Source organism: Onychomys torridus, chromosome 8, assembly GCF_903995425.1.
Source record: "Onychomys torridus chromosome 8, mOncTor1.1, whole genome shotgun sequence".
In the NCBI taxonomy this organism is placed as follows: Eukaryota; Metazoa; Chordata; class Mammalia; order Rodentia; family Cricetidae; genus Onychomys; species Onychomys torridus.
In genome coordinates, this window is record NC_050450.1 from 102,832,355 (window position 1) to 102,844,926 (window position 12,572).

The 12,572-nt window shown below is 46.1% G+C and overlaps 1 protein-coding gene across 1 annotated transcript; it reads right to left on the reverse strand.

The window, feature by feature from the left end:
* Positions 1–734: 734 nt before the first annotated feature.
* Positions 735–8,593, reverse strand: Cd300ld (CD300 molecule like family member d). The gene is made up of 4 exons (XM_036194569.1): positions 8,495–8,593; positions 4,164–4,499; positions 3,180–3,294; positions 735–929 (listed from the first exon to the last, which is right to left on the reverse strand). Exons 1-4 carry the CDS (start codon positions 8,553–8,555, stop codon positions 800–802), a joined length of 642 nt encoding a protein of 213 aa, XP_036050462.1. The 5' UTR covers positions 8,556–8,593; the 3' UTR covers positions 735–799.
* Between the last annotated feature and the right edge of the window lie 3,979 nt (positions 8,594–12,572).

The window sequence follows — 12,572 nt, forward strand, 5'->3', positions numbered from 1 at the left end:
CTGCAAACTTTGATGCCCCTGGGTGAAGCCACATTTCCCAGATATTTGGTTACACACCTGTAAGGTGGCCCACAGACTTGGGATGACATGTGTCCTCAAAGGAACTGAGCCCCTGAAAGGAAACATGACTTATCTTGTATTTTCTACTCCATGGGAGGCCATCAGAGGAAGAAAGGCCTAGGAAGGCACTGTCGGATGTTCTGAGAGAGGGAGAACCTGAGTGGGTTCCAGAACCTCAGCTGTCCCTGCTATAGGATGAGGAAGTAGTGTGTGGCCGAGCCCACAGAACCCCAGAGTTATGGTACTGCTGAACACAGTCATTTCCTCATAGAAATATTCTTTTCTAGGCTGGAGAGATAGCTCAGTTGGTAAAGAGCATGACTTCCTTGCAAGGACATGAGTGTAATCACCACAGCCTATGGGTTTTTATTTTGTTTTGTCGTGTGTGTGTGTGTGTGTGTGTGTGTGTGTGTGTGTGTGTGTGTGTGTGTGTGTGTGTGTGTGTGTGTGTGTGTGTGTGTGTGTGTGTGTGTTTTAAAGGTGGGGCAGTTTTGTGTGCTTGTACAGATAGGAGGTAGAGTCAGGTAGGTCCCTGGAGTTCCCCACCAGCTAGCCTGGCTTACTTAGCAAAGGTCCAGGTCAATGAGAAACCCTGTCACAGACATTAGTGGAATAACACCTGAATGTGTCCTCTATGTACACATATGCACCCACAATATGTACACACACACACACACACACACACACACACACCAGGGAGAGAGGTATTATTTTCTGTTTTTTAGAAGGTGTTTCTCTCTTAACCAATTTCACCTCCCCCAGAGAACCTCTGAGGCCTGTTCACCCAGAGGATGGCACTGAGCATGCCCAGGAGCAGGGGCACCTCCACAAAGACCAGGAGCTTGAAGTAGATGCTGCTCAGCAGGGACCTGCAGGAAATGAAGGAGACAGAAAGTAAGGTGTCACCTGGCATAGAGGTCTCAGGCTTCCGCGTGTCCATGTCGTAGCCTTCAGTGGCCAGAAGAAGGACAGACCTGGATGCAAGCAGGATGGCCTCCCTGCAAGTGTGTGGCAGGTCGTGCTGTCTGTAGGCTCAGCTCCTGCCTGGGGAAGCTTTGCCTGATTTCCCACCTCTCTTCTTAAACCATTCCCTTCTCTATTTGGCTGGTTGTGCGAGCCCACAAAGATTTCAACTTGTGGTTTGACTCAAGGTTAGAGGGTCAGAGTTTATGTTGCCCTCCAAGGCTGCATAATAGGGTGCAAAGGCATGGTTCACCAGCGTCTTATACTTCAAGGCCTAATCACAAGATACTTTGCCATGGGGCATGGGTTACCAGATGTTTGGAAGGGTCTACACGTGGCTGTACCTTGTGCTTTGATCTTGAAAGGGGGAGGTCTTTTGCCTCTCCCCTTGCTAGTGTATTAAAAGATCATTAGAAACAAACACATTGACCCAGAGCCCTCCTAAGGCTATCCTGTGTTTCTTTTTCCTTCATCCGACTTCTGTATTTCATGTCTAGCGTTTCTCAAATTCCTCACTCCCTCCTACAAGGGACCCTTCAATAGGTCAGGACAAAACCCCAACCCTGGCCCCCTGACAGCTGGTCTCCCAGAAGTCCTCCTCATCTAGTCTGCATTCCAGTCAGGCTGCAGGCTTCCCTGATCCCTGACCTTTTGACCTTGGCTTCTGCTACATTCTTCACCCAGATGTCCAACCTCATCACTGCCTGTGTGAGAGCTGACATACATCTTAGGAGACTTGGGTACACTACATCAAGAACTGGTTGGTGGCTGCTTCTGCTCTGTCACATTGGAGTTGACACTGATGCTGTAGTTCTTCATGTTCCTTTATTATACCCTGTGGGACCGTGAGGCCCTGAACAGTATTGATCCCCCCTTCCCCACCTCTGTCATCCTCATCCCCTTCCCAGGACTCCATCTCCCTCCTTGACTCTCCTTGATTTCTCCTTTGTCCCAACACAAGTCCATCCTCAGCCCATGGAAAGAATCTACAACTGCAGACACTCTGTGAGTCACAGGTTGGCATGAACGTGTTCCTGGAAGATGGAAGAGCTGCCACTTGTCAGACCATGCATCGGATGTCCTGACATGTTTCCCAGGACTGAGCTCTGTCCATGCTCTACAATCTCTTAAACTCTATACATTTCATGAGCCTCATACCCTCTGTCTCTCCATAACTAACACTCCATCCACTTGCAAAACAAATAACAAAAACACTTCCAAAGCACTAGGAGAGAAAGAAAAATTAAAAAGTAATCCTCAAGATAGCTTACAAGGTTGGAATGTTTTGAGACATGTTTTTCTACCTTAAGATTTGGTGGGCAGAAAGAACACAATAGAGGTGGGGATGGACTAGATAAGACCTGAGGGACAGTTCTCAGGGAAGGTTAGTGAGGTGACCTCTGCCTTGGCTATAGGGGGATGTGTGGACTTGTGTTTTATCTGTGTTCTTGACCTGGAGACTTGACCCCAACAGTCTGGGAAGGAATTAAGCCAAAAGTAGCTGGGAATAAGGTACTGGGAATTCCTCTGGACACCTTCAAGAGTGACGAGCATAATACTGGTCACAGCACAGCCCTCAGCTTCCCATTAACCTCTTCTGCACTGTGTAGACCCCACGCTGGCTCTTGGCAAAGTTGCATTGGAACAAGATTTGTTTATGAAGCTAGAGCAGGATATGATGGGAGAAGAATCTCTTCTAACTCAGAGGAGACCCAACCATGGCCCTCTGTCCTGCCCTCTGGGGGACACATGGGGAGACACCAAAGTCCAGGCTCAGTCTCTTTTGCCACTCAGATAAAAATGTTGCCTTCCTGTAACTGAGGCTTAGAAGGAAAATCTTGGTATACTAAAAGGTAAAAGGGTTGGGAAGTCCACCTCAAACTTTGACACCAGAATACAGCAGCCCCAGTGTCCCTCTAAGATCATTACTGAGTTTAGCAAATAAAATTACAAGATGGCCATGCCAATTTGGTATTCAGATAAGTGACTTTTTCAAAATTATAAATATAGCCATGTAATGCTTGGTTTATAAATAGGCTAGAAATGAAAGGTTTTCATGGATCTTGGGAGTCCTGGGCATCTTGTGTTTTATCCAGGGGAGAGGCCACAGGGACAGCCTAGTGATGAAAGAGCTGCTGGGGTCCAGCTTTGCTTACCAGGTGAGGGTGCCAGTTTGAGTCTCTCCATAGTTGACAGTGTTCTCCATGGTTGATTCTGTGGATGTCAGATCTGGGGCCATGATTGACATTATTTTAGTTGAAGTTTCTGGGGCTAAAGATACAAACAGAACATGGTTCACTCCTCCTGTGGACAGTCCAGCTCTGTGTATGGCCTGATCATTTCCCACTAGGAATTAAGGAATTTGCTCTCCAGTCATCATCCAAACCTTCACATTAATACTTTTCTAAAGAAAGATTATGTGGGGAGCAAAGCAGCCCCCCTTTAAAACTTGTTTCCTTCATGGCTCACTCATTACTGCCTGGTGTGCAATATGCAGAAAAACTCCAGTTTTGCAATATTTGTCTATTTTAAAAAATATTTATTTATATGTCTATGGATGTTTGCTTGCCCATATCTATGTGCACCATATGTATGGGCACAATGTGCCCGTCGTGTCCATGGAGGCCAGAAGAGGCCATCAGATCCCCAGGAACTGGAGTTGAAGATGGTTGTGAGCTGCCCTAGGGATCCAAACCCAGTCCTCTGGAAAAGCAGCCAGTGCTCTTAATCACTAAGCCATCTCTCCAGCTCCAATTTTGTCTATTTTCTTTATTGTAGTTTCAACAGACACAAATCTGATCCTTATCACTCTATCTTATGCAGAAATAGAGCTTCTGTGGCTTCATCTATTTTATGTTAATGGGATGGGGTTCAGGGTGGGAGTTCAGTTCAGGGGTAGAGTGCTTGGCTAGCACACCTGAGGTTCTGAGTTCAGTCCCCAGATCTGTACAAATAAGAATAAGCAAGACACACATGTGGGAGCAGAAAAACAATGCCTCCCTCCCCTCACCTTTATCTCAGTAGAAAACAGAACCAGCAGAGTTGACTGTGTTTATCTTTCCCAGTAAGACTTTTATAATAATGAGTTCAGGGTCCCTGATTCCTCACCCCAGCCAGGATCTTCTGGAATTTTTTCTTACCTGGGTCAATGTTGACATTAACTTCAAAATGGGGATCATGTCCAATTTTCTCAATTGCACACCAGTAAGTGCCAGCATCGCTTATCCTCAGGTCCTCCATGGTCACTGTGACGATGAAGTCGGTCTGGTCGTCCCTGATGGACACACGGTCCTTCTTCACCAACTGCTCTGATGTATCAGTTTCAATGAGGATCTTACATGTACTCCAATCAGCTCCTCGGCACCAGTACTTTCTATTATTCTTCCAGGATGAGTCATAAGGACACCGCACAGTCAAGGAGCCATGCTCACTCACCATGTTTGGACCTGTGATTGGATCCTGAGCAGTGGAGCAGCCTGGAAAATACAAACCTGTGGACCACTGATTTCCCCTTCCAAGAATGGGACACAATATCCTGTGCTGAAAAGAGTTCACAACTTAATATCAATCAAGAGCAATCCCTTTCTCAAGACAGATTATCGCCACTCTCCTGGTCAAAGACTCAAGAAAAAAAAATGGCTGAAGGGCCCAGTTACAGTTACTGACCAATCATGACTTCTTGTCATCCACACCTCTTCATTCCCCAATGGACAATAAAAGTATATTTCAAAGGATCCTTTTGCAACCATCTTTGTGTTATCCTGGAGCAGAGGAAGTGTCAGAAGGAACTGTGCATAGGATGTGATCCTGAGTTCATTTCAGTACCCATGACCCTCAGAAGGTCCATCTGAAGACATTACATTCTGTGGCCATGCAGAGGCCACGTCAGGTAGTCCAGCAGTCTCTAGGGTGTGTGTGTGTGTGTGTATGTGTGTGTGTGTGTGTGTGTGTGTGTGTGTGTATGTGTGTGTGTGTGTGTGTGTGTGTGTATGTGTGTGTGTGTGTGTGTGTGTGTGTGTGTGTGTGTAGGGGGGTACTTACATAGGAAGCACAAAACAAACAAAATAAATACCTGCTTTAAAACTAGTAAAGGAAGCCCTTCAGGGTATTAGATCAACAACAACAACGACAATAACACCGAAGTGTGTTCCTCATGGCACAGGTAAGAAAACAAAAATTACTAAATGTAATTATTTCAAACTAAAATGACTCAACCAACAAAGAGAGAGAGATTCCAGCCTGGAAGAGCATCTTTTCAGACCATGCATCTGACAAGAGGTTAATTTCCAGACTATATGAGCAAGAATTCAACTCAAGAGTCCACCAGCAGTCATAATCTAATAGAAAATGATCTACTGAGGCGCTGTGGTGAAGGCTTAGTCAGCAAAACACCTGCTGTGTTAGTCTAAGCATGAAGAACCTGAGTGTGTGTTCCCGGCAACCATGTAAATGTCAGGAGTGCTGGTGTGTTCCTAGAGCTCAGCACAGAGGTAGACTACAGTGATATTTTATTTGTGCTAAAATGTGATTTTATTTGTATGTTAATAAATAAAGTTGCCTGAGGCTCAGAGCTAATAGCAAGCCATTTAGCAGAAGTCTGGCAGTGGTAGCACATGCCCTTAATCCTGATCACAGCAGGCAGATCTCTGTGTGTTCAAGGACATAGCCAGCTTGGTGATACACACCTTTTATCCAAGTACCAACCATAGAGACCTGGAGGTCTGTATAGACAGGCAATGACAAAGAAGTCATGTGGTTGGGTTTAGAACCAATGAGAAGGCAGAACAGAAAGTGAATAAAAAATACAGACACACAGGAAGTAGGTCTTTCTCAGGGGAAGGAAGGCAGCAGCTGGTAAGCTAAAGGCTATTCCCTAGTGCTCTGATCTCTTGGGCTTTTAATTCTTTATTTGGCTCTGTGTTTCTTATTTAATAAGACTGTTTGGAATTACGTCTACAGTAGTCAGTAGAGATAGAGGATTCTGGAAGCTCCTTGGCCATCCAAGCCAGCTTCAGTTTCAGAGAGGAACCCTGTCTCAAAACATAAAGGTGGGAGTAGGGTATGGTGGTGCATGCTTTAATGCCAGCACTCAGGAGGCATCGGCAGGCAGATCTCTGTGAGTTCAAGGCCAGCTTGGTTGACAAAAAGAGTTGCAGGCCAGCTGGAGCTACATAGTGAGACCATGTCCCCTCCCCAAAAAAATAAGATAAAGTTGTGCATGCACACTTGCTCACACCTACACACGTATGAGCAGATGAACAGCACACAGTTCTCAAAGGAGATACAAATGGTCAATAAATATATGAATAAATGCTCCATTTCACTAATTGTCAGGGAGATTGATGCAAATCAGGATCACAGAGAGCTGTCATCATCCCCCAGTCAGAATGGACATTACCAAAAAGACAAAATATAATAACTGTAGATGTGCATGTGGGACAGTCTCACATGCTGTGGGTTGGAATGTAAATTAGACATCTGTGGGAAAAAGTGTGGAAGTTCCTCAAAAAGCATAGAACTGCCACATAAGCCAGCAACCACACTTGGGGATAAGGCCTGGGTTAGATACTTCTTGTCAACCTGACTCCATCTTGGGGCATGCAGAAAGAAAGACATCAATTGAAAAGATGCCTCCATCAGGTGGGGCCTGTAGGCAAGTCTGTGGGGGCATTTTCTTGATGTGGGGAGGTCTAGTCCACTGTGGGTGGTGTCAGTCCTGGATAGTGAAAAAGAGCAGGCTGAACGAGCCTTGGGGAGCAAGCCAGAAAGCAGCACTCCTCCAGGATCTCTGCTTCAGTTCCTGCCTCCAGGTTCCTGCCCTGCTTGAGCTCCAGCTCTGGATTCTCTCCATGATGGACTGTGATCCGGACATGTAAGTAAACAACCACCCCCCCAGCTGTTCTTGGCCATGGTCTATTTCACAGTGATAGAAAGCAAGCCCAGAGCCCAGAGAATTCATGAGTGTACTGCAGTGATTCTTCCCCCTGTGTTTCCTGCAGCAGATTCACAACAGCCATGGCACAGGATCAGCCTCAATGTGGATGGATGGATCAGAAAGTGTGGTACATAAATGCAGTGGAGTAGCAGTGTAGAAGGACTGAATTCCATCATTTGCAGCCCAGGGATGGGATTGGGAGGTGAAGTAAACCAGACTTAGAAAGACACTACTACATGTTTCTATTTATATGTGGAAGCTAAAAAGTTATTCTCTGGGTCTAGGGGATGGAGAGATGGACAGATCAGTAAAGTGTTTGCTGCAGAAGCAGGAGAACCCGAGTCTGGATTCCCAGAGCACTTGGGAAAAGCCAGGTGAGGTGGGGTGAGTCTGTAGCCCTCAGAGCTGGGAGCCAGAGCCAGGAGGATCCCTGAGGATCACTGGACACATAGATGAGTCACTGTGGTCCAGATTCAGTGGAAGACCCTGTCTCAAAAACAAGGTGGAGAGTGATAAAGGTATCCAAGGCTAATCTTTGGCTTCCACATCTATGTGTGCACCCACATACATGTACCTGAGCATACATATACACACACTAAACATTTACATGTGAATATACTTCATGACACATATTTTTTTCAAATTATCAAAAGTTCACTTCAAAAAAGTGAAAAGAATAGCTGTTATCAGCCTGGGAAGGGTGACAGGAAAGAAAGGGGGGGGGGGAGAGAGAGAGAGAGAGAGAGAGAGCGAGAGAGCGCTTAGGATGTGGGGTCCTTTGGTGAGAGTGACAACGTCTAGTGGTGTACAACACAGCTGAGAAATATGGTTGACAATTCAATATTTTGAATTACTTCATAGAGAAGATCTCAAATGCCTCTAGTACAAAGAAATGACAGACTCCTGTGATGGATGGTCAGCTACCCGTATCTGACCATCACAACCTATATACACAAGTGCAAATAGCACATTGTATCTATCAGTTTCTTTTTTCTTTTTGAGACAGGTCTCCCTGTGTAGACCAGACTGGCCTTGAACTCACAGACGTCCACCTACCTCTGTCTTCTCAGTGCTGGCATTAAAGGCATGCACTACCACACGCCTATAAGTATGTTTAATTACTGTGTCAATTAAAAATCAGAATGTAACTGGAAATTGAGGTGCATCCTAGAAATCCCAACACTCAGAAGGTAGAGGCCAGAGGATCACAAGTTCAGGCTCACCCTAGACTGCAGTGAGATCCTATTTCAAGGTACCAGATATAAAGCTATAAACATGTTTTAAAAGAATTAGTTTGTTTATTCACTCATCCTCCATTGTGGAGCATCAGGATTGAGAAACACACTCTGGAAGGTTTTGTAAATTTTGGTTTTGTTTTCCTGACGCACTCATAGGATCCATCAGATGCCAAAGATTTGCCTTTTATTTAGGGAGTAAGCAGCTGATGAATGAATTAGCCTTTCCTGTTTTCTCTAACCCAGGGCAGACTCTGTGTCCTGCCCCACTGACACTGATGTCTTAGCCCCAGATACTTACCTGGGAGGAAGAGGAGCAGAGCAGGGAACAGCCACATGGTCCTGTCTCCTCTCCTGGCCATGGTGGTGACAGATGCCAACACCCTGCAAGGACTTGAAGCTCAGCCTGAATTTCCTTTAGGTCTCTCTCATTCACTTCCCTGACAACTTCTCGATTGTGCTTATTTAGAGAAAGAGGATGTCAGTCTTTAAGAAGACCAAGTTATCGTACGTGTGGTGCAGCTGGATGAACAGGGAACTTCCTCTGCTGCATAGATTCAAGGCTAGATCTGAACTTGAGAGATGGGTGGGAAGACTCCCAAGGGGAGACACAGATAGACTGGATAGTAGAGACAGATGCAAACTACAGAACACAACAAACCCCTCTGCTCAACTGGAACACATGTGAGTGCAGGGCATCATGGGAGAGGAGAGCAACCATAGGTAGCTTGTCTGCAGTAATGAGGGAGCACAAGGCAGCCCAGGCTAGCCCAGTGGTGAGGGGTACCGCTGAAGGCTCAGCCTAGGGCAACAATGCTATGAACTCAGAGCAGAGATTTCTCTGGCTAGGGACACCTGTCATAATGACTACTAGGGCCACAGGTGTTTGCTCAGAGAAAGAGGGAGAGTTTGGGTTTGAGGCAAGGTCTCATGCAGCTCAGTCTGCCTTGAACCTCCTTCCTCCAGCACCAAAGTGCTGGGATTCCAGGTAATCACCACCATGCTCAGTGTTATGAGGGGCTGAGGACTGAACCCAAGGTTTCACGCATGTCAGCAAGCACTCTACCCACTGAGATGAATCCACAACCCCTTATTTTGTTTTATAAGACAGAGTTTTGCTGTGTACCCCAAGTTGTCTTCAAACTCTCTACAGTGTGAGCCTCCCAAGTGGTGGGAATCTGCAGTTGGTTTAAATCCAGAGGACAAGTTGTACATGTCGATAGATATAGGTACAGAGTAAGAGTAAGCCTGGTATCAAATTCATGGGAGGAAAATTTAAGTATATATATATATACTTAATATGGTTAATCCTCATTGCCCACTTGCCTGGCTTTGAAATCACCAAGGAGAATACCCTGAAGGTGCATCATTGAGGCTGTGTACAGGGGAGTTTGAATGAGGATGTTGGCAGCTCTAAAAACTCTAGGCTGAGGTTTATATTCTGTCATGCTCATAGACTGGCAACTACCCCAATGGTCATCAGAGAGCCATTATCCAGTAACTGGTGGAAACAGGTGCAGAGACTCACAGCCAAGCATGGGTCCCAGGTTGGGGAATCCTGCTGAAGAGAGGGAGGAAGGATTGTCCCAGCCATGAGGGACAAGGACAGCACAAGGGAATCCCCAGAAACAACTAACCTGGGCTCATAGGAGCTCACAGAGTCTGGATCAACAGCCAGGGAGCTTGCATCGGACTGACCTCGGCTTTCTACACATATGTAATAGTCATGTGGCTTGGTCTCCTTGTGTGACTCATAGCAGTGGGAGTAGGGGCTGTCCCTATGCTTTGGCTGCCTTTTGCAAAACTCTTCTCATACTTGGTTGCCTCGCCCATCCTTAATGCAAGGAGAGGAGCTTAGTGCTACCTGAACTTGATATGCCAGGCTTTGTTGAGATCCATGGGAAGCCTGCCAAACAGAGGAGGAGTTTATGGGGTGGATAGAAGTGAGGTGGGGAGAGAAAATAGGAGTAGAGGGAGGGGGAACTGTGGTCAGAATGTAAAATAAACAAAGTTAATTTAATAAACGATGCTGAATGAAGGAAAGATTAAGAACACACTGCCATCTACTGGCCTAAGCCACCTCAGAAAAGCCACCACAAGGGGAAGAAAGATTGAACCTGACAAGTAATAGGAGGTTTTTTTTGGTGGGGGGGGGGTTGAGACAGGGTTTCTCTGTAGCTTTGGAGCCTGTTCTGGACTACTAGCTCTGTAGACCAGGCTGGCCTCTAAATCACAGAGATCCACCTGCCTCTGCCTCCCGAGTGCTGGGATTACAGGCATGCACCAACGCCGCCGAGCTTGTAATAGGAGTTTTAAAGAATCTGCAGCCAGGACATTGAACTGCTACAGAAAAGGGTCTTAATCTAGGACCATCTCATTGCTTATTAGAAGGACACCAAGACCTGAAGGTATGACACTACACATGCCCAGTCACAAGCAGGCAGAAGAGCTGAATCTTCCCTGATGACTGATCCTCACCTCATCCCCACAGGCCCATCTGTGCACTTTAGATCAGTCCCCATGCCTGCTGGGAGCACCATATGGTCCAGGCATACACCCAAAGCTCTGAAGTCTCCATCCTTTTCATCCTCTCTGAGACTTTTCTTTGTTTGTTTACAAATGCTCTCACTTACTTTAGGTGCATGGAGGTTTGTGCCTCTGTGCATGTCTTTGCACTATGACAGTGCTCAGAGAGGCCAAGAAAGCGTGTTGGATCATCTGGAGTTAAAGACAGGTGTCAGCTGCCATGTGGGTGCTGGGTATCAAACCTGGGTCCTCTGGAATAGTAGCCAGTGGTCCTAACTGCTGAGCCATCTCTCCAGGCCCTGCTTGTTTTTGGACACAGAGTCCTATGGAGCCCATGCTGAACTGGAACTTAGGATATAGCTGAGGATGACTAAACCAGATTCTCAGCTCTCTACCTCCCAAGTGCTGGGATTACAGATATGTGCTTGGCTTGATGTTTATAATTTCTTAAATGAGAGGCAAAAAGTATAATCAGTAGACTAATTTGGTACATTATAATTAAAAGCCATTTATCAAAAGATATATATATATAAAAGGTGACTGGGGAGGTAGATCAGTCAACGAAATGTTTGCTGTGTGAGCAAAAGGACTTGAATTGGATCTGCAGAACCCACACAAAAAGCAGGCCTTTGGGACACATGCTTACGACCAGAGTCATCCATCTGTAATCTGTTTCATCACAAACACAGGATGGGGGTGGGTGGGAAGAGGAGGAAGAGGGAAGGAGGCAGAAGAAAAGGAAAAGGATGCTCTAAAGTGTTTAACCGCAGAAGAAAACTGTGTAACAGTGTGCTAACACAGCCAGCCAGAGCATAACAACAAGATGCACATTACAGTGTCAACACAGCAGTGTGCATGGACCTCCAAGACACAACAATGTCCAATGTAAAACCAAAGACTTGGAAATGAGGCATGCGAACTGGGCACAGTAGCACATGCCTATAACCCCAGAACTGAGGAGGCTGAGGCAGGAGGGTAGGAGCTGGAAACTAGCCTGGGCTACACAGTGAGGCCCTGCTAATGAAAGAAAGGAAGAAGGAAGGAAAGAAGGAAGGAGAAAGGGAGAGAGATATAGAGACAGACGCACCATCAGACAGACACACAGATATATAGTTAGACAGAGGAAGAGGGCTGGGGTATATCTCTGTGACAAAGTGCTTGTTTGCATGTCAGGCTTTGGGTTTACTCCTGAACACTGGGGGAAAAGAGGGGAACACTGGTACAGGCATCTGGTGCAGGTGAATCTCTGTGAGTTAAAGGCCAGCTTGGTCTATAAAGTGAGTTCTAGACCAGGGCTCCGTAGTGAGACCCTATCTCTAGGAAAAAAAAAGTATAACTCTGTCTATATAAAATCCCAAACAGAGACACTAAACAATACACCCTGGGCAAACCCATGTGCATGTATGTGATAAAACCTTAAGGCAGCATAAAAAATACCAGGTTGAGGTTGTCACCAAGGAGGTTAGAAAGCAGGAATGTGACATCAGAGAGGAGGATCGTCAGTGTGGACCATATTTTATCACTGCATCTGGAGGAGAGCAAAGTGCCAAGAGTACTTTCATGTGAGGTGTATCTATTTATGAGACATGCTGTCAAACTGCCCTCTAAATATCTATATCCATAAACTCCGATTAGCGCTGCCCTCAGCCTGGGGTGGAGAAGCTTCCTTCTGCTGTGGTCTAAGAGCTGAGAAAAAGTGTCAATTGAGTGCTCAGCCCTAAATAGGACATCTATATCAAACCCCCATTCTATCCCAAGGTACCTCTGCCCTACCAGAAGGCACCCCCATCCTACCTCATGGCTCAAAACGTTGTGGAATGAAGAAGGAGAGGACAGCATTCGACAGCCAGAGG